The 21,353-nt window shown below is 39.4% G+C and overlaps 1 protein-coding gene across 1 annotated transcript in view; it reads left to right on the top strand.

Annotated features, from left to right (window-relative positions):
* tmtc1 (transmembrane O-mannosyltransferase targeting cadherins 1) overlaps nucleotides 1-21,353 on the top strand; it is a 157,493-nt gene that overhangs the window by 126,940 nt on the left and 9,200 nt on the right. Inside the window, exons 11-17 of the mRNA XM_062443654.1 lie at nucleotides 6,190-6,333; nucleotides 10,482-10,590; nucleotides 10,803-10,905; nucleotides 13,258-13,393; nucleotides 15,353-15,497; nucleotides 16,360-16,497; nucleotides 21,059-21,181. Of these exons, the coding sequence (XP_062299638.1) occupies nucleotides 6,190-6,333; nucleotides 10,482-10,590; nucleotides 10,803-10,905; nucleotides 13,258-13,393; nucleotides 15,353-15,497; nucleotides 16,360-16,497; nucleotides 21,059-21,181 (898 nt within the window). The remainder of the gene's footprint in view (nucleotides 1-6,189; nucleotides 6,334-10,481; nucleotides 10,591-10,802; nucleotides 10,906-13,257; nucleotides 13,394-15,352; nucleotides 15,498-16,359; nucleotides 16,498-21,058; nucleotides 21,182-21,353) is intronic.

Genomic DNA, 21,353 nt, shown 5'->3' with positions numbered 1-21,353 from the left:
GAATTATGATATATAGATAGATGTATTTTTGACATGCAGTTTGCACATAATGGATAGCCAGGAACTGAAGGTCACAGCCTGTGAAAAAACAAAAAGGCACTTTTATTTCATTGAACCTTGAACAACCCATCTACCATTTACTGGCTTTTACCCACGTATGACCCCATGCTGTACTTAGAGAGCATGCTGTTTATTTTTAGTGACTGTCCCCAGTTGGGAATTGAACCTTCAAAGGAAGACAGCATTAGTGACACATCTACACACTGACCTTCACAGCAGCTTTTTATTTTAAAACTGTTAACAAATCCAGTTTTCTTTTTATATTCGATTGTTAAGCTCAGCACAATGAATATACAATACCAGATTTGCTTATATATGCTTACACATGCTTGAAATACAGAGAGGCAAGCTCACACACACACACACACACACACACACATGCACATGCTATACCTTTGGGTGCATGCCCTCATGCATGTAATGGCCTTGTTTCAGCTCTATTCATCTATCACACACACACACACACACAGGCTGCATTAATGGAAGAGCACGTCCATTAGTTGTACCTGTCACTGCAGAGGCTTCCTGAGGAACCACTCCTCTCAGCTGTTCACCTCCATCCGTTTCTCCTTCATTCACATTAGTTTATGGGTAGACTTTTCCACTTTCGTATATTTCTTTTGTCTATCTTCAAACTTCTTTCAAAGTCAGTGTCCTGCCAAAATAAGATGAATTTTAATTTGTCTACAGCAGCCAGAAACAAAACCTTTTTCATTATTATTATTATCATCATTTATTGATTTATTTTCTATGGATTTTCTATGAATTTAGAATGACTACAGTATACCGTTAGAATTTAAATCTGTACTGTAAATATTGTTATTGATTTACTTTAATTAATTGCTTTATTAATGAATTGACACCTGATCACATTACTTATGTGGACAAAAAAATGCTGTCATCACTATGTAGCTTGCATTACGTGATTACAAGATGCATAAAATGAAATGATGACAATAAATAAAGTAAGTCATATAAACAGGACATTATTATAGCAACTTCAAGTAAATAAATAGTGACATAAAGTACACCTTCATATACACACCCTAGCCATGTTTGTACACTACACATGAGCATACATAGCTTGTGCAGGGTGTTAATAAAGATTGGGCTAATTCTTGTCATGAATAATTTATAAATCATTTAATCTATGAATGTCAAAACATTCCAGATCCCAAGGTGATATCTTCAAATTGCTTGTTTTGTCTGAGCAGCAGTCACAAAACATTATATTATATTTTGGATTCATTGTAAACTGTAAATGAATTTGACAAGTGTAGCCAAAGAGGGACGTACTCTTCAATTCTTCTACAGCAGCTATCACCAAACCCAGTTTTAATACAGATTCATGTTTTTATGCTTTGATGTTCCAATGTAGCATCACTTTGATCCAAAGCCCATTGCAACAATGACCCCCATTAAAATATGAAACGTCCCATCACCACGATGTCCATGTGTCCAACCGCTCTCATAAAATCAAAGACAAGTCGAAGCTTTCAGCAGGCATCTCATTTTGAGATTTTATCAGCAGTAGTCCATTAACATGAAATTGATGTTGAAGGCAGAGTACTACATGAAACTGTTGGCTGTGATCTGGTGAACATGGATCCCAAGCTAGTGTGTGTCACTCTGCCAAAGATGGTGTGTTTAGAGAGGGAAACATTTTGTATCATTTTGATGTTTCAAATTTCATCAGCTGTTTTTTTGCCGTTCAGAAACACCAATGGAGATGTCTGTTTTATAGTATTGACAAAACACACATCATTCATTCTAATTACCTAAAGTGGGATATATGTAGCATGCAGAGCAGCAGCTTGTCCTCTCAGTCAAATTAGCACAATCTCCCCGAGTCTTAAAAAACCTTGAGTAGAGGATTTTTGAGAGTAATTCTTAAATTTAACCTCCATTCTGATCCCATTTCAACCCCATATGGGCAAACATACGGGGCTTACATGGGACTCACCCAGTCGGGCCCCACCTGAAACCCAGTCAGAACCCACTTGAAGCCCATATGGGCAAACACAAGTGGGGCCAACAAGGAAACTGCGGACAAACCCACTTGGGACCCATATTTGCAGCCCAAATTTAACCCACATGGACATGCTGGCTGGGAAAATACTGATGGTGGTACACTTGAGTCATTGTGAAACTACAAATGTACTTTCTTGATCACCCTATTTTTCATCCATATGTTTTTATGATTTCCTAAATAAATTTAACAAAGATTTATCTGTGTCATATAATCTAATATCATATTCTCATATCATCTTGATGTTATTTTGTAGCATTCAGCGTGTAGACAGCATAATTTATGACCCCTGTGGATAGACCCCACAGGAAAAGTAATAATGGCCCTATTTAACCCCCTCCCAGGCAATCCTGGCTCAACCTCACAGCTGCATCATCCTTCTCCTCATTCCCAGGCTCCACATTCTCCCTCTCTTCCATCCTGCAGCAGCACAGTCACAGTATGTGCTGCCAGAATGTGGGAGCTTCAGCACAACAACTCTGCTAATCCATCCTGCCATTTTGCCAAAGCTAGAGACGAGAGCCCCGGCAGCTTTCATCCAGCTCCAAACCTCATCCCAGCTCGTAATAACCCAAACCCACCAGACCACTCATTCTAACTTTAATTAACCAACCTCCACTTCTTCTCCTGCGCCTTCTTTTTTTCCCCACTAGGAAAGCAATGAGAGGGAAAGAGATTCATTTGAATCCCTCATGAGTTCGTTTTCTTTCATTCTAATAGCATTTTGGGGGGGATTTCCTGTTTCCTCCTAAGAGAGAAAGAAATGGAGAATTAATATATATATTAAGTAAATACTAAGTGATTTATGAAGGCAGAGAGGGAGTAGTTCTACCACTGAGGGGTGGAGAGGAGGAGGAGAATAAGAGAAGATGATGTGTCGATTCTTCAGATCTCCTTCAGAAAAAGGAACGTTTTGTGGCGTAGGAAATACGAGATGTTGATGCATCTGTTTACTGCGTGAATTGAACAGATTTTTTTTTTTGCCACAATAGCAGCAAGCTCCAAGTGTTGGTTAGTCAGCCAGGGTGAAATATCACTGTCATGACATATGAGTCACGAGCAACCTTTTCTTGTTTCAGATTGTTGAAGATGTTTTTGCCTTTCTTCACTTCTGGGGAGACCTTTTAGATAACAGGTGAAACATCTTCATGAATCTAAAATACCTCCAGTTTCTTATGATATATCCAACTTATCTACACCTGAATAACTGAGAATCTTCACAGGCTTTGCTTTCATTAAGTTTCTTGGGATTTTTGTCATGTTGACTCATCACTGTGAGTATGACTCAGCCTCTGAGAACAGTTGTATAACGTCTGCCATGCTTCTGGAGGCTTTTGTCAATCTTTACACTAACAGCAGGAATCACACACACAATGTCCCATTTACACTCTTTATTGGACTAAAGTGACTTCTCAAACATATGCTCACATACAAGTTATAAACTACATACAGGCTTTTAACAGGGCAACAGGCTCTTGTTACCTGGGCACAACTTACATGTTACTGTAATGTTCTTGCTATTATTTCCTCCCACAAATTCAAAATAATGTGAATATTTCCACAAAGTGAATACTGTTCCTTCTGAGCTACCGTACACGTGTGCAGTGATATAACCGTAGCACGTAGCTAGGTGTCTGCCTGCCAAAAAAATAATGATGCGAAATTCGTGGCACTTTTTCTTTTTTTTTTTCTTATGGTGAAAAGGTAACTACAGGAATAGTTGGTTGAAAAGAATAACAGATTACCTTTTTTTGAAACGTACCTAAACAACTGAGTACATAAATTGCTGATCTAACGCGTTATTCGTTACATCAAAAAAGTAATCCAAGTACTCTAACCCCCAAACACTGAATATAACATTTCTGGAATATACCTTTAAATAACATCTGACGCATACAGATACAGCACCTGTGTCCATGCTTACAGCAAGAGGCTGTAACTCAAAGTAAACTTTCTGCTTGGATTTGAGAATCCACGTGATATAAATGTCTACAACGTGATGTCTACAAGGGTTTCGTGGTGGTGTGCACGTGGTGACAAACATGAGTGATTATGTCTGCCTGTGCACACCCAATGGAGTTTAAACAGAGTAACATGTGTGCCTGCTGACAGCTGATCTTCCCCTTTGTTTTTCACCTCTATAGATGTCGATCAATCAGCTCACAGTGTGATTTGAGTTACACTGTGTTGTTCGGTGCTGTTATGGCAGGTTTCTCTCAGGTGTTTCCACAGCTGCACCTCTATCTGTGCTGTGAAAAACCTACCCATTAACCCATGCAACAAGGTTACTATAGTAACAATAAAGAGCGTTGCCACGGCACCCGCTCACTTCTTACCCCGGGCACCGTGTCAGGCTAGTGTCACCATTATGTGCACTAACTATAAAAGTGTATTTCTATTACACTGAGCTCTTTTGTTGCAGTGATGGAGAGCTGCAGTAAATGTCAGCAGAGAGGCTGCTGGCTGCTGCTTCCACACACTCACTGCAGATTTATCTGCACCATTTGCTCTGTAGATAATCCTTATCACTGTGACAAGGCACTTAGTCCAATCAAGATCATGTTATGGTATGGTTCCCTCTGGAAGTGTGCAACCTTTAATAGTTCGAAAGACAAACATAACTTGACAGCGGTGTTCGAATCCAGAGAGCAGGTGGACTGGCTTTTTACAAATGACATTCATACTGAGATGAACCATCCACTATATCTAAAAAGACAGTTACACTGCAAAAATGGCTGCTTAGGTACTGCTGAAGTCATTAGCATGATGAGTCACTGAGTACCTGTATGTGTATTATATTAAAAAGTCCAGGTTAACATGAGAAAGAGTTTGTTCTCCTGTCACAAAAATTCACATGGTATAATAATACCTTTTATAACTTAGATTTATAGTTAGATTTTGTAGTCAGTGTAATTATTTATGAGACATGTTAGTGTATTCGTGGGATTCCAGTCCTGTGCTTTGAATTTTGGATCACACTGGACCTTGAAAGCAGCATTAATTGATCTTTTTTGAGCACTTGTGGGCAGAGTAACAACCTCAAAACACAATAACTGACATATTCTCACCTTAGGGCAGGTATGTCCAGACTATTCCGTAAAGGGCCGTGTGCCTGCAGGTTTTTGTTCCAACCCATCAAGAGCACAGGATTCAACCAATCAGCTGTCTGAAGATTGAGATCAGTTGATTAAATGAGTCAAACCTGGTGTGATCCTGATTGGTTGGAATGAAAACCTGCAGCTACATGAACCTTTATGGAATAGTTTGGACAATCCTGCCTTAGAGGAACATGTAAGCAAACAGTTGCTGATTTGCACTGTCAGCTGACACAAAGCAACATTAGAATTCATTTACAGTTGCTTTTATGTCCAACTGCTGAATTCTGCTGGAAACCAAAACAAGGGGCTACAGTTAAAGAGTCTAAAACACTGAGGGGAACTGCAGAGTTGGCTGTAGATTCATCACTGAAAGCACTTTTCATTATACTCATCTGATCCATTGTTAATATACAAATATTACTTGGTGCAAAATAGTGTAAAAAGTGTAAAAACATGGCTCCAACGTTTGATTTTATTTGTGTTATGTGCAGTGTGGGTGATACTAAAATATATTACATACTGAAATATATTTAAAAATTTGACAAACTTGAGTAAAATTGTTTGGCAGCTAAATGTAGATGTGTCATATTTTAAGATGGAACTTTTCAGGGATTTAAGTTGTTTTTATTTTTTTACATGAGAGCGATAAGGACTTTTGATTTGCACATGGATTGGTGTACATATATTGGAGTTCAAAGGCTTTTAAAAAATGCTGAAATATGAGAGTTTTAGGCCTTTAACCATCCATCAGATACCCTATAAACTACACTCTCTTCTTACTGCATTTAAGTGCTCTTACATTTCCTCAGTATTGTACAAAGAAACGTTTCATTATAGGTCAATACAAAGTGAATTGTTGAGAAATTGGTTGTACGGTTTTCAGGGGAGAGTCAAGTTATCGATGAAGGGATCTAAACTCCTCCATATATCACTCTCTGACTGCTGTGGTTGTTTGATCTTCATGTCCCCCTCCTCTTCCTCCCTCCTCTCCTCTCCTCTCAGGTTATACCCCCGCCACGCCAGCGCCATGAACAATCTTGGCACTCTGACACGCGGCCCAGAGGAGGCTGAGCGCTACTACAGGAAAGCACTGGACACCAACCCTCAGCATAACCGAGCTCTCTTCAACCTGGGAAACCTCCTCAAGTAAGACACACTCTCTCTTTTTCCCTTATACTCTCTCTCACACACACACACACACACACACACACACACACACACACACACACACACACACACACACATAAACTTAAAGGCTGTCTGACATGCATGTTGACAGCACCCACTTTCTATCACACACACAACAAAAGCTTGAGTTGACAAAGCCTCACTTTGTGACAGAAAATGAAGACACTCATCACAGCTGGAGCATTTGCAAATGAGTTAGCAACTTTTGAACACTCTCTCACAGAAAGAAAGTCTCTTTTTTTCTCCGCTGTGTGAAGCAATCCTAAAAATGGCAACAAGCCTCGTAGCTAGAGACCGTCTTAATGTTCCTGCAGCAGCTTCCTAATTGTTGCTAAAAAAGTGTCTTTGTTCCCTCAGCTCCCCAGGATGATCACTACAATAGAAATCAAACTCTCTCCTTCTTTCCGTCACCACAATAAAGACAGGAGAAGGGAGAAACTTTCATGGTTGGCATAGCAACGGTAGAGAAAGTGATGTTTATACCTCAGGGCTAGCTGCATTCAGTATATTTTATCTCACTTTAATTTCCAAATATCCTGAGCAGTGTGTGGATTACAGATTTTCTCCATTGTTCAGAGGCCCACCTTTGAGAATATGTGACACAATCAGCAAAACTGTGTTCCAATTTGTAGTTTGAAATTTGGAATGTAGATCATTGTTATTCTTGGACAGGTTTGGAACTGCTGCACTACAGTATAATGGAACTTCATATGGTTCAATATGACACTGCAGGAAAACTGGCCAAACTCTTTAAATGTTGTGAAGGACATCAACTTGAAACACACATTACATAACAATAATAATAATAATTAATTGAATTTATAGAGCACTTTCCAAAATCCAAGTTACAGAGTGCTTCACAAGGCAGCAAAATACACAAATCGTTACAAAATGACATTTTAAAAGAAAAAAAAGAAAAACAATTTGATGAGTAAAAAACAAGACAAACCATGTTTAAAGGAGATAAAAGCATTTCAAGGGAAATTTAAATAAAGTCAGGAAAGACTCTACAATAAAAGTATGTTTAACCCTCACATACTGTTCATATTCTGACTCATAATAAGTCTCTACACCAATTCACATTCATACATTTCCCATTAATAAATGTTTGATTAATCTCATGGAATCACTATTTTATGGTCCAATCAAACATTTTATAGAATATGATGAATGCAACATGTATGAATGCAGATTTTTTTAATAAACACAGGTCACATTTGTACATTTGTATATATAAAAATGTGTATCAACTGCACAAAAATGTAAAAAAAGATGCATTTTTGTATACTAAAATAGTAAAATAGATGCTTTAGAAGTTGTAATTATTCTGAGAATGCAGTGAATGCAGCTGGCAGTAATGTGTCTGAACACAAGAGAAAAACTCAACAACTGAACAAACTGCTGAGTATATTTCTGTTTTGGCTTCTTTTCAGATATATAATTAAAGTAGAGTTTCTCATCCACACATTTATCAGATTCATTGCTCTTGGTTCTGTGGTGCAGCACCTTGGAGTCACACTGTGGCAACACTGGCAGAAATTGAATTGAGAGATATGTTGAAACATAGCCTCGAGACTCCCACTGAAATGAACGGTCAGCTAAAGTTGCACAGTCGTTAATCATACTGCAGTCAGAAACTGAAGGGCCTAAAAATGAATGACTCGCCACGCTTGCTAATGAAAGCTCTCAATTAGCCTGAGTCCTGACACTGCCGCTGTAATGTGACACGCTCTTTATACAGCTGTGGAGTTATTCTTGAGTTTGTTTGTTTTGTGGTCAAACAGCGTGGACTGAGCTCTGCTGCCTCCTAATAGAAAATTACATCAATAATAGAAGATGAAATGAAGTCCATTATAACAGCTCGGCTCCATTACCATCTCTGTGTTATCAGCAAAACTGTGACAACACACAAACAATCCACTGCTGCAAGTCCACTAAAGTTCAGTGTGTTCCTGTGTGTGTGTGTGTGTGTGTGTGTGTGTGTGTGTGTGTGTGTGTGTGTGTGTGTGTGTGTGTGTGTGTGTGTGTGTGTGTGTGTGTGTGTTTCTGTGAATTAATAAATCAGGTGTGTTCCATTGTGTTATAATGAAATAAAAAAGCCTATAATCCCTGGCTGTGATATACAAATATTATAATAATGCTGCTACTGATGATGATGATTATGATGAGGATGATGATTAGGGCTGAAACTAGCAATTATTTTCATTATCAGTTAGTCTGTGGAAATATCATTTTGAGTCATCAATGAATTTGTCTACAAAATGAAAGAAAATCTCCCAAATTATCATTATAAAATCTCAGAATCAAATTTAATATCTTCAAATGTCTTTTCTGATCAACAATCCGTAACTTAAAGATAACATTTCCTCTCATATATGTAAATCTTTTGGTATTTATGCTTAAAAAATGACAATTTACTATTACTTAAACAGATGCCAATTTATTTAGTCAATCAATTAATCAACTTATTGTTGCAGCTCTGATGATGATGTTGTTGATGATGATGATGAGAAAACAGTAGGGGTGCTACTGATACTGTTACTTATGATGATGATGATGATGATGATGATGATGATGATGATGATGAGAAAATAATAATAAAGGTGCTACTGATGTTGTTGCTTATGATGATAGTGAGGATGATGATGAAGATGATGATGACAATAGTGTTACTGATGTTTTTACTTATGATGATAATGAGGATGATGATGATGAAGATGACAATAGTGCTACTGATGTTGTTTAGTGTGATGATAGTGATGATGACGATGATGAGAGAATAATAATAAAGTTGTTACTTATGATGATGAAGATGACAATAGTGCTACTGATGCTGTTGCTTATAATGATAATGAGGATGATGATGATGAAGAAGATGATGACAATAGTGCTACTGATGCTGTTACTTATGATGATAGTGAGGATGATGATGGTGATGATGAAGATGACAATAGTGCTACTGATGCTGTTACTTATGATGATAGTGAGGATGATGAAGATGACAATAGTGCTACTGATGCTGTTACTTATGATGATAGTGAGGATGATGAAGATGACAATAGTGCTACTGATGCTGTTACTTATGATATAGTGAGGATGATGATGAAAGTGACAGAGATAATGATGGTGATGATGAGAGAATAATAATAAAGTTGTTACTTACGATGATGAAGATGACAATAGTGCTACTGATGCTGTTGCTTATGATGATAATGAGGATGATGATGATGATGATGATGATGATGATGAAGATAGTGCTACTGATGCTGTTACTTATGATGATAGTGAGGATGATGATGAAGATGACAATAGTGCTACTGATGCTGTTACTTATGATATAGTGAGGATAATGATGAAAGTGACAGAGATCATGATGGTGATGATGAGATAATAATAATAAGGGTGCTACTGATGCTGTTATTAATGATAGAATGATGATGAAGATAATGGTGAGAATGATGATGAAGATGGTTATGATAGTTAGAATAATGTTGATGATAGTGAGTGATGATGATGAAAGAATAATAAGAATGGTTCTACTAATGCTGTTACTTATGACAATAGTGAGAATGATGATGATGGTGATGATGATATTTAGTTTCAACACTTTATTGATGAATGTACATTGTACTATAAACAGACAAAGAGCAGTCAGAGTAGTCACTGATCTGAAGGCAGAGGAGTGTGGACCGGCTCTGTTGTAGAGAGAGCTCATTGACCCTCTGAGTGTAAACCTAATGTCCTCCAGCTGGAGAAAGAACACAGCATCACAGATCCTTCTGGAGTTAAGAGGAGGCACAGGAGATTTCCAGGATAAAAACATTCTTCTTCTAGCCCGGAGCATCAAAAATGTAATCATATCAGTCACTTCTGTGCTACAGGGAAGAGCCGAAGAGCGCTAACAGAAGGCAGGCATCGATTTTAACACTTAACCCATCAGAAATCATTTTGAAAATGTCTGACCGAAACTCTCTGAGCTCCAGAACATCCTGTATGTATAAGGGTTTCACAGTCTGGGTCGATATGTTGGTAAATTTCTTAGGAAGAAGGGATTTCTTTAGGAGGAAGAGGATGATGATGATGATGATGATGATGATGTGTTCCAGGTCCCAGGGGAAGGAGAAAGAGGCCGAGACTCACCTGAAAGACTCGATACGCTTCGGTCCAAATTTCGCAGACGCTTACTCCAGTCTGGCTTCACTCTATGCTGAACAGGTGAAACATCCACAGAACACAAAAGCAGCATCTGTCTCTCACACAGACTCACACACATTTGACTTGATGCCCGGAGGTGTGTCGTAACTCATCACTACTTCATGACTCCTGAATTAAAGCAGCTAACACAGTGTTAGAGAATCTGCTTCAGTGGCATACACACTTTATTCCTGTGTTAATCCTCTTATTATTTCATCTGCGTTCTTCCACAGAAACGCTTTCCTGAAGCCAATGAGGTGTATGTGAAAGGTATAGAGAACTGTCCCGACAGCTCCGACCTGCATAACAACTACGGAGTGTTTCTGGTGGATACGGGTGAGTTGAAACCAGCTGATGTAAACAGAGAACTTCCTGTACAAGATGATTCAAGCACTTCATAAAGCCCCATATATCTGCCCATATGGGGTTGAAATGGGATCAGAATGGACCTTAAATAGGGCCCATTTAGATAGATAGATAGATAGATAGATAGATAGATAGATAGATAGATAGATAGATGGTTGGATAGATAGATAGATAGATAGATAGGGCAGATACCGATACTGATATTTAAGAGTAACAAAATTCCAATATCAATATATCAGCTGATCATTTTATATATAAAGAATATATACATAAACATACATTTTTTGCATGGAGGAAACAACATACAAATGCATGGCGGCCATCCATCGCCATGGTGACGGCTGCCTCCTTGTTCTGGTAGAACTGCAAGGGCGTCCCATTAGAAGTGCCCCTCCACAGCTGAGTGTTACTTGTGTTGGAGTGACACTTGGTAGTGAAGTAGTAGTGTGTAGGGAGTAGTTTGGGATTGGCTAATACATATTAAATGTTCTCTATATAACTTTAAAAATATATTGGCACATATCGGACAACATATAGATAGACAATGTGATAGACCAATATTGGCCGATAATATCAGCTGATTTATATATCAGTCAGGCTCTAATTTCAAAGCTTTTTAAAGTGATTTGCTCAGCTTCCACACAGCCACTGATTGGTTTCCTCTCAGTACATTCTGAAAATCAACTTTCTGCCAGAGAATTAAAACTTGCTGCAGAGATCTCATCTATCAGAGCGAAAAATGAGTCAAAATCATGTTCCTGTCACGTGTATATGATGTCGAAAGAACAAGTTGTTAGTACATTTTTGTGCTTGTTGAAGAGTGTGACACAGTTTTGGGAGCCCGGCTGTTAAAAAACAACTTCTTTTTTTTCTTTACCAATTAACATTGCTCCTTTCACAACATCCAATTGAACTTGTTGTTGTCTTCTAAATGTGACACCCAGCAGCACAGCATGTGATTGCAGCGCTTTGCATCAGCAGCCTCTAAAAATGTGAAATGACAAAACCTCCTCGACACAGCACTAAGAAAGACACAGCCTCTGCTCCCTAATGCATATAAGTGAGGAGAAACTAATTAAAAGAAAGGGCTTAAAGAAATACATTTATTTAGTAATGTAATAATAAAAAGAGTTGAAGAGATGTGAGGAGTCTTTGTCATTTTTTCCATCATTATAGCTTAGACACAAGACTGGATTAGTTCTCCCAGGGGCCCCTAGGCACTGAAACTCATGCTCATTCCACTAGCTGAAAATTTTTTCCCACACAATCATTGATACAAACTAACCACAGTGCATTGTGGCCTGCTAACCAATCATTACTCGCCCAGCCGTCAAATTAACAAATAAAAGTCAATCATGAGACTTATACTCCTGCAAACAACTTTTATTTTATTCTGATTGAATAGCGCTTCTGTTTGGTGGAAACCTTGTAACTCCACATTTGCTACATACTAGGTTTCTGAGAGCGACTATAACTATCAACATCAAAAGGTTGGGGCAGCTGTGGCTCAGGAGGTAGAGCAAGTCGTCCACCAATCGGAAGTTTGGTGGTTTGATTCTCGGCTCCTCCAGTCCACATATTGATGTGTCCTTGGGCAAGATACTTAACCCCAAATTGCTCCCAATGCCTGCGCCAATGATGTGTGAATGGTTAGTTCCCATCAGTGTATGAATGTGTGTGAATGGGTGAATGTGACATGTAGTGTAAAAGCGCTTTGAGTGGTCAAAAAGACTAAAAAATGCTATATAAGTACATTTACCATCAAGCCTTGTGTCATATTTCTGTAGAGCCTGACAAAAACATTCTCTTCCATCATTAAGGGCCCCTGGGCACTTTGCCTACATTGCCCATATGGTAGATCCGGCCATGCTTACACAGCTGGAGGTGGAGATGGATCGCATCAATCTGACACTGAAATGACAGCTGACGACAGCAGAGAAAAATGTTTAAAAGTTACTATCAATAAGATGATTGGCTGTGTGGTTGAAGTGAAAAGTGTGAATCTGCAGTCCAACCAAAATTCACCAAGCTTTGAGGCCAAAGCAGAAGAACACAGTAAATCATGTAGGTGGGGTTGCAACATGAACTGTGAGAGTTAGTACCTAGCAGGCAAACAGCAGTCCCCAAAGTTGTAAATCATACCAAGTTTTATGAAACATTTTCTCTTCTTCTCTGCTGTTTATATTATTTCTCTGTACTGTGAATATCTCCTTTGTTTTCTCCTGTATTCTCTCCGTTCATCCTTCCTACTTGTTTCCTGCTTCATTCTCATCACATTTCTCGTCCCTTTCTCCTAACTCCTCGTCCTCTCCTATCCACCAGGAGAAGGAGAGCTGGCAGCCGCTCACTACCAGCAAGCTGTCCGTCTCAAACCAGCACACTACGTTGCCATGGTGAACCTGGGCCGTCTGCTCCGCTCCTCCAATGAGAACAAAGAGGCCGAGTCGTGGTACAAGAGGTAAGAATAAGAGCAGGAATAGAGACTTCAGGATTTACTCATCACTCTGTAGCTGACTCTGACCTTTGACCTGAACATACTGCCTGCTGTTACTGAAACTAGTTTGTTTTTTATTATCTTCCCACTGAAAAACATGTACAAGTTTTACTTAGCTGTTGGTTAAAAAAGGTGTTCAGCTGCTGATTATCAGATTAAACTCAGTTTCCCTCCTTGACTATACTTGATGATCTATCTTATGTTATATGAAGTGTATGATATACGTATAATGTAGTTACTAATGTTGTTAAGAACTACCTCTTTAAATATGTACTGTATCTGCACTGTGTGATATAGCACCACTGTTTTCATTCAGTGTATTCTTGAGGTCTAACAAATGGGTTTAATTTCCTTCCTCTTAAAACATTTGCAAAGCTGCTTTTTTACCCTCATATTGGCTTTCTTGCAGTCTTCTTCTTCTTTCTCTCCTTTGTTGGTGCATCGCTGCGCTTCTGAGCGTGTTACTCCCTGCCGTAGTTCATCAGAACAGAAGCAGGAATGTGAATTGTGTAACTCATGTGCATACATGATACAAACAAAACGGAGACAAACTGCCCCACAGCGCTCCTACTCATCCAAAACTCCACAGACAACCTTTAATGCCTAATAAAAAATGAACATTTCATCTGACAGTAGCCAGACTGGAGCAGTAATACACTGCAGAGCTCAATGATAGTAAATTAGCTGAATGATTATTGTGGATGAAAAGAACTGTTTAAGACAAAGAATTCCAATCAAAATGTGGATGTAAGCATTTAATTAACTATAGATTACAGTATATACAATTAGAGACAAATCAAGCATATTTTGTAACCAATGCTCCAGACCACGGAAAGGCACAATGGCTCATTCAGATCATTCAAAGCCAGAAGTAAATCATTACAATACATCAGTGGATCCATTCACACTCATGAAGGAAATATTTATAATAACTAACGAACAGAATCTTAGGGCGCACTCACACTAGGGCCAGTCCCCCCTCCCCTGTCCCCCGCTGGCCCGCACTCACATTACCTCAAACCCAAGTGTTGCCTCCGACACATACGTTGCGTGTTGTGTACGTAACCGTGTGCTCATTGAGCACAGTAAAAATATGAAGTGTACCCTGCTCAAGCACACTTCTTCCAACCGTACCGTGCCAGGGAAGTGTACCGTACTCAAGCACGGTACACTTGCACTCACACTAGCCAAATAATCCGGACTTTAGGGGGCAAACGTGCTCGGGCACGGTGCGATTGCCTAGTGTGAGTACGCCCTTACAAGAAAAGGCAGCATACTGTTTTCTAATGATTTTCAAAGTGTGTTTCCATCTGTCTTCTACCCTCCTCTGTTTTAGATCCTCATTAGCTGCTTTATCACAGCAGCGTTCCTGTCTGCATAAGTTTCCTTCACAAAGACAATGATAACAATTCCATGATAACCATAAATTTACCACACACGACATATATGATATATTTACAGAATGACCTCACATGCAGCATAAACTACAAGAAGCACATAGTCAAGCTCTGATGAAACAAAAACCTGTGTTTGCATTTAGTAAGCACTAAATCTCTAATCCATCAACACTCTGATACATCGATGATATCATGATAACAAATACTGTAAACCCAACATTTACTTAATCTAATCCAATCTCTGCTCAGTAGATGCTGCTTCAATAATGGTTTAAAACTAGATACATACATTTCATTCATTGCTTGATATATGAGTGTACATTGGATTGAGTTTGTCCTTGTTGGGGCAGTTTAACATGTCTCTGTACTCAACTTACAGACGTTTATATTGATTGTCTTAACTGACTCTTGACAAGAAAGCAAACCCAATATCTTTAACAGGAAATATAAGTGCAGTAGATGTTGAACCTCCAAGATGTTGTTTGTGTGTAACTTGTAATCATGACCTTTGACCTTTGACCTGCAGGGCGCTGCAGGTGACGAGGAAGGTGGACATCCTGACACCGCTCGGTGCGCTGTACTACAACACGGGCCGCTACGAAGAGGCTCTGCAGGTGTACAGAGAGGCTGCCGCACTGCAGCCGGGCAGTACCGACATCTGGCTGGCTCTGGTAAGCACACACACACACACACACACACACACACACACACACGCAGAGAGAGACATACAATTACTCACTGAATCATGAAATACTAAGACATCTGGATATGAGTGTGTGGCAACAAGCTGCCACATCCAAAACAACATCTGTCTGGCCTTGAACACAGCCAAGACATGAATAAACTATTCCTCTTGTTTCCATCTCACTCTACTGTCTCACTCCCACACAGACACACACACACACACACACACACAGACACACACACACACACACACCACATACTTGGATTGTCCCCAATTGCACAAGCCATCCCCAATCAACTGGTCTTAAGTCTGGCACATGTCCCTGAAAGTGACTTAAGTCATAACCCCCCCCACACACACACACACACGCACACACATATACATATACACAATATACACATACAGACACACACACATATACACATTATACAGACACATACACGCACACACTCTTGGATTATCCCCAACTGCACCCCCAATTAACTGGTCTAAAGTCTGGTGTGTGTCCCTGATAGTGACTCAAGTCATATCCACGAACACATACACGCACATATACACAACATATACCAACACATGCACGCACTCTAATAGGATGAGACACAGGGGCATTTTGCTTCTATTTAAGTAAGTAAATGTCAGCACAGATATTGAAGCCAATTAGAGGAGGTTGTATGTGAATGTAACACAGTGAATAGATTGTTGGTAACAAAATACCATCATATATGTGAAATGTTGCATTTTTAAAGGCTTTGTTACAGTAAAATGATGCTGTGATCTAATTCTGCTCTAAAGTACACGCACACACACACTCACACACACACTCTGCCTGTTTCTCTGTTTCCCTCCAGGCTCAGGTTTTAGCCATGGCCGGTCGTACCAAAGAGGCAGAGAAGATGACCCAGGACATCATTTCTAGAGAGGGCAGCTGTATCGAATGTTACCGCCTCCTGTCTGCCATCTACAGCAAGCGGGGCAACTACACAGAGGTATGTGTGTGTGCGTGCGTACAGGTGTGTGTCTGTCTCGTGGCCTCTGTATCTGTTGCCCGGAGGTAAAATAACGCACAGCATGTTCCAACGATCAGTGAGAAATGTTAAACTCTCAGCAGGAGATGGTTTCCACTCCACCGGTTACCGTGGAAACTAATAACCTTCTCGTCTTACATCAGACCAGCGGCCATTCACTGGCAAGTAGCTGCCACTCATCCTCCCACTCTGTCCTATCACTAACATCAGCAATTCAACTTCTCTGTCTTTCACTTTCTCTGTGATCCAGTTTCACTCTAAGTGTGTGATGTGTTCACACAGTACAATGATATAATATGTCATCATGTAGGAAATCATCTGGATTACCAGTGTGGTGTTGATGGACATTATTGTCATTGTTGTCCCATAATACTTACAAGTATAATTACAGCTGGAAAAAAGCCAGAATAGCAAGCAGCTCATCTTGAATTGTCAATTATTGAAATTATATGAAATGATTTATGTACTGTATTGACCCGAATATGAGACGACCCTGATTATAAGACAACCCCTCCTTTTCAAGACTGATATAGCCAACATGTCCATATAAGGGTTAAATGTTGGCTGCGAATATGGGTCCAAAGTGGGTTTGTCCAGTTTCCACGGTGGTCCTACCAGTGTTTGCCCATATGGGCTTCAAGTGGGTTCTGACTGGGTTTCAGGTGGGGCCCAACTGCGTGAGACCCATGTAGACCACATATGTTTGCCCATATGGGGTCTAAGTGGGAATGGAGGTTAAATGGGGCCCATTTAGCCCACATGGGCTTCACATGGGCTTCACATTTCTGAATCAATATGGGGCCCATACAATATGCCCTGTTTATGCCCATGCCCTCTTAGCCCACTTACATCCCTTATGGGGCTCATACAGTCAGCCCATGTGGGCTTCACATGTGGGGCCCATGTTACTGAAACCATGTGGGACCCGCAAAATTTGCCCAGTTTGAGCCCATGCCCACTCAGTACCAACGTAGCCTGCATTTAACCCACATGGACATGCTGGCTGGGTATCAGTCTTGAAAAGAAAGGGTTGTTTTATAATCCAAACAACTCGGATTGAATGACTCTCATTTGCATTTAATTCACAAAACTTTTATTGCACTTACAATAACTTAACATGTGTAGTTAGTTGTTGTCACCTAGTTCATTGTCTCTGCTCTTCGGACCACACATGCAAATACACACAAGAAGAAGAAACAGACTCAGCATGAATGAAAATGACAGCAAAACGCAGTAGAGTCTCACATTGAGCTGATATGAAACAAGTGCACATACATTAAGTATATAACATAAACATATTCTCTAATGTGGATGGATGGATGGATGGATAGTCTCTAATGCGTTTTGCTGTCATTTACTGTCATACTCAGTTTCTCTCAGGAGAGAGAGTGAAGAAGTTGAGTTGGCAACACTCGTTGTTCTACTTTTGAGCCGCTTTGTTCCAGACGATCACTGTGTCTCTGTGATTTTAGTTTTGCACCATCTGTTGTTTTGAATGTATACTGACATTTAAAGTGCAGAGCCAGAATATAGGACAACTTGTACTTCCAAGGGGGAATAAAAGTCTTATGTTTGGACCAGGTGTACAAATGTCAGTCTAACCTTTTACTTTTAAACAAAAAAAACACAACCTACCTCACATTGTATCCTGACTGTAGTGCAACCAGAACAGGACCAACTGTTACTGATGTAAGCAAGAACACGTTTTCTTGTGTGTTTGCTGGTGTGATGGATAATGTGTACACGTGTACATTGCACACTCCAAGACTAAACACAGCTGCTTGTGTGAATGAAACATAATGTCATTACCATGACAACAAGGCTCATTGTCAGTCTGACATGTGAACGTTAATATTGCTCTCAGCATGATGTTGTTTTTAAAGTCTGCAACAAAGAAAAGGAAAGCTGAAGAAGAGAACGTGTGCTTACTATGAGTGTACCACGAAGCTGCTCTCTGTATCTTTGTATCACACACAGTGAAAATCAGTATATATATTTATACCAAGAATGGGCATGACTTACATTTTTATTTTGTCAGAAATAGTGTAGTAGCAGCTTCATTTCTGCTGCTTTTAACCCTTATATACTGTTCATATTCTGACTCATAATTATTCTCTACACTAATTCACATTCATAAGGTCCCCATCTGTCATTAATTCATGTTTGATTAATCCTTAATGAAGAATGTATTCTATTTACTTATAGAAAAAAAATACATTCACAATCACTATTTTAAGGTCCAGTAGAATATTTTATATCATATGATGATTACAACATCATGTTTGAATGCTTATTGAGTTTTGTAATAAACACATGTCAAATTTTGACATTGTAATGTACAAAAATGTATATTAGCTGTAAAAAATAAAATAAAAAAAATAAATGATGCATTTTATCTCTATTTTTTGCATATTCAGAGTCACATTAGGAAAAGTCCACTTAGAAAAATGTGTATATGGTGTTTTTACAGCTCTCAAATGTAAACATTGGTCAAATTTGATCCTGAACAGTATGTAAGGGTTAATACTCTTCATATATACTGTATATCTGTTGGTTTAGCCTCCAACTAAATAACATACAATTGTAACCATGTACCTGAATTGATCAAATTCATAAAAATGATTTGTATTTGAACTGAACCTTCAAAAAACCAATGGGAAAAAGAGCTGTGTAACTGTTAAAAGCCAGGATAGAAAAAAATAGTAGTGAAAATAGGAAAGATGTAAATGGATATAATACAAGTCAGTATTGCACCTTTCCATAATGTTTGATTATCTTTAAAAACAGGAGCTTTTGGGTGGATAATGTGTTGAGGCCTAATACGAAAATAAAAGTGGGTCTGATGTGTCTGTGGAAAACAAATTACTAATAACAAAAATCTGCAAACTTCATTAGCCCATGTGCCTGCACTTTTGAGACAATCCCTAACTTCAGCTCCTCAGTTTCCTTTGTGACTGTCATGTCTTCAAGGTGCCAGGCTTCAGTGTCTGATCATGAGGTAAAAATAACACATGTGGAACATCAGTTAAGCTTCATCCTGCACTGCATAAGTAATCATGGAAACTGATGTCAGGTTATTGAGGATGAATGGAGCTGGATGAGTATTGAACTTAACCCTAAGTGGGCTTACAGCTCCTTGTTTTTAACCTATTCGTTTATAGTCTTTGTAGTAAACGGTGTGCATCAGGTGACACATGGTTGTTGAGTTTAGTTTTATTAGGATTCCCATTAGCCGCAGCCTTGTTCAAGATGTTATTCTTGGGGTCCGACCATAAGCATAATATAAGTTGTAAGGGTGTAATGTTTTCCAAATCCATTGATATTATTTGTTAATGCCTGACTAAAGTACATGTGTTACTCTATACCCTTAGTGCCTACACTACAGCTGCATGATCAATTAACACATCTGGATCACTTCCTCTGGCTGGCAGTCACACCTTTTGTCCAAAGCATTAGATACACTGATTTACAAGCAAATGGTGTTATTTCCAGTTGTTTTAGTTATCTTATACCTCTGATGTCAAATAAAAAGCAGAAAAACCAGATTCAACATAAACACAGGATACACCTTTCAACTGCTCTAAAGCTCGCTGATTAACATGGCACATCTGTTTGATTAATCTGTACACAAACAGAAAGAGAAATGCACAGCTATGAGATTTATATGGATATTCATTTACATCAGTATCTTAGAACAAAGGCGATACAAACCCATATATCAAAATGTTTCCTCTCTCATTCCTCTGTTTGTGTAGCCGTTGTAGATTTCCTGAGAGAAAACAATAAAGGGAAAATCACTTCCACACGGAAACTGTGGCTAATAATTTGTACATTTACTGTACACAGTTTGTCATGTTTGAAATGTTGACCTCCAGTGTATTCATTATTCTTTGTGGAGAGTGTATGTAGCCTCTAGGCTTTGTTCCAGCACCACAAATGAAACATCAGTATTTGGTCAGTCTGTGCTCCGTGTTTTTTGGAGGATGAGTCGTTTGAGCTGGACTGCAGTGGAAATTAAACATGGATCCACTGTTTCAGCCTCTGCAGCTCACAACAACACGGAGCCTCCAAACCGCCTGTTAATTCTGAAAAATCCTCTCTCTCTCTCTCTCTCTCTCTCTCTCTCTCTCTCTCTCTCTCTCTCTCTCTCTCTCTCTCTCTCTCTCTCTCTCTCTCTCTCTCTCTCTCTCTCTCACTCTCTCTCTCTCTCTCTGTATGTGGCAGTGATAAAGCTGATGCCGCTCTTTCTGTGAAAGACAGGAATAAATGATCATCCTCTTCATCTCTGTCCACCTCCTCTTTTCTGTCTGGCTACCTCTGCTTTAAATCACTTCTAGCTCCCTCTTCTCTGCATCATCTGCTTTTTCTCCTCTCTCCTTCAGACGCCTTACAGTGCAAAGTATCAGGTAGTGAAGGAGGATTATTGCACAGAGGCTGCTGTGCTCTAAACCAGCAGTGACAATCAGGCCTGGAAGCACACTCAAAGAATATGTGTGTGTGTTTGTGTGTGTGTTTGCACCAGGCTCTGGATGCTCTGGACAGAGCCCTGCAGCAGAATCCCAGTGACCTGGCAGTGAGAGCAGAGCTGCATTTCTCCAAAGGAAACCAGCTGAGAGAGATGAACCAGCTGGACCGAGCCTTCGAGGTACCGCTCCCTCCACCTCCTCTCTCACTTCTCTGTCTTTCTTTTTCCCCTTTTTTTCTCCTGTTCCTACTGAAAGCAAGTAAAGATAGTATGTTATAGAGCATTTGGTACTGTGGATAAATTGTTGAATTTGTGTTTTGTCACTTCCTTTTCAAACACTGAAAAATCCAAG

The sequence above is a fragment of the Scomber scombrus genome, chromosome 22 (genome assembly GCF_963691925.1).
Source record: "Scomber scombrus chromosome 22, fScoSco1.1, whole genome shotgun sequence".
In the NCBI taxonomy this organism is placed as follows: Eukaryota; Metazoa; Chordata; class Actinopteri; order Scombriformes; family Scombridae; genus Scomber; species Scomber scombrus.
This window is presented reverse-complemented; position numbering and strand designations above follow the sequence as displayed.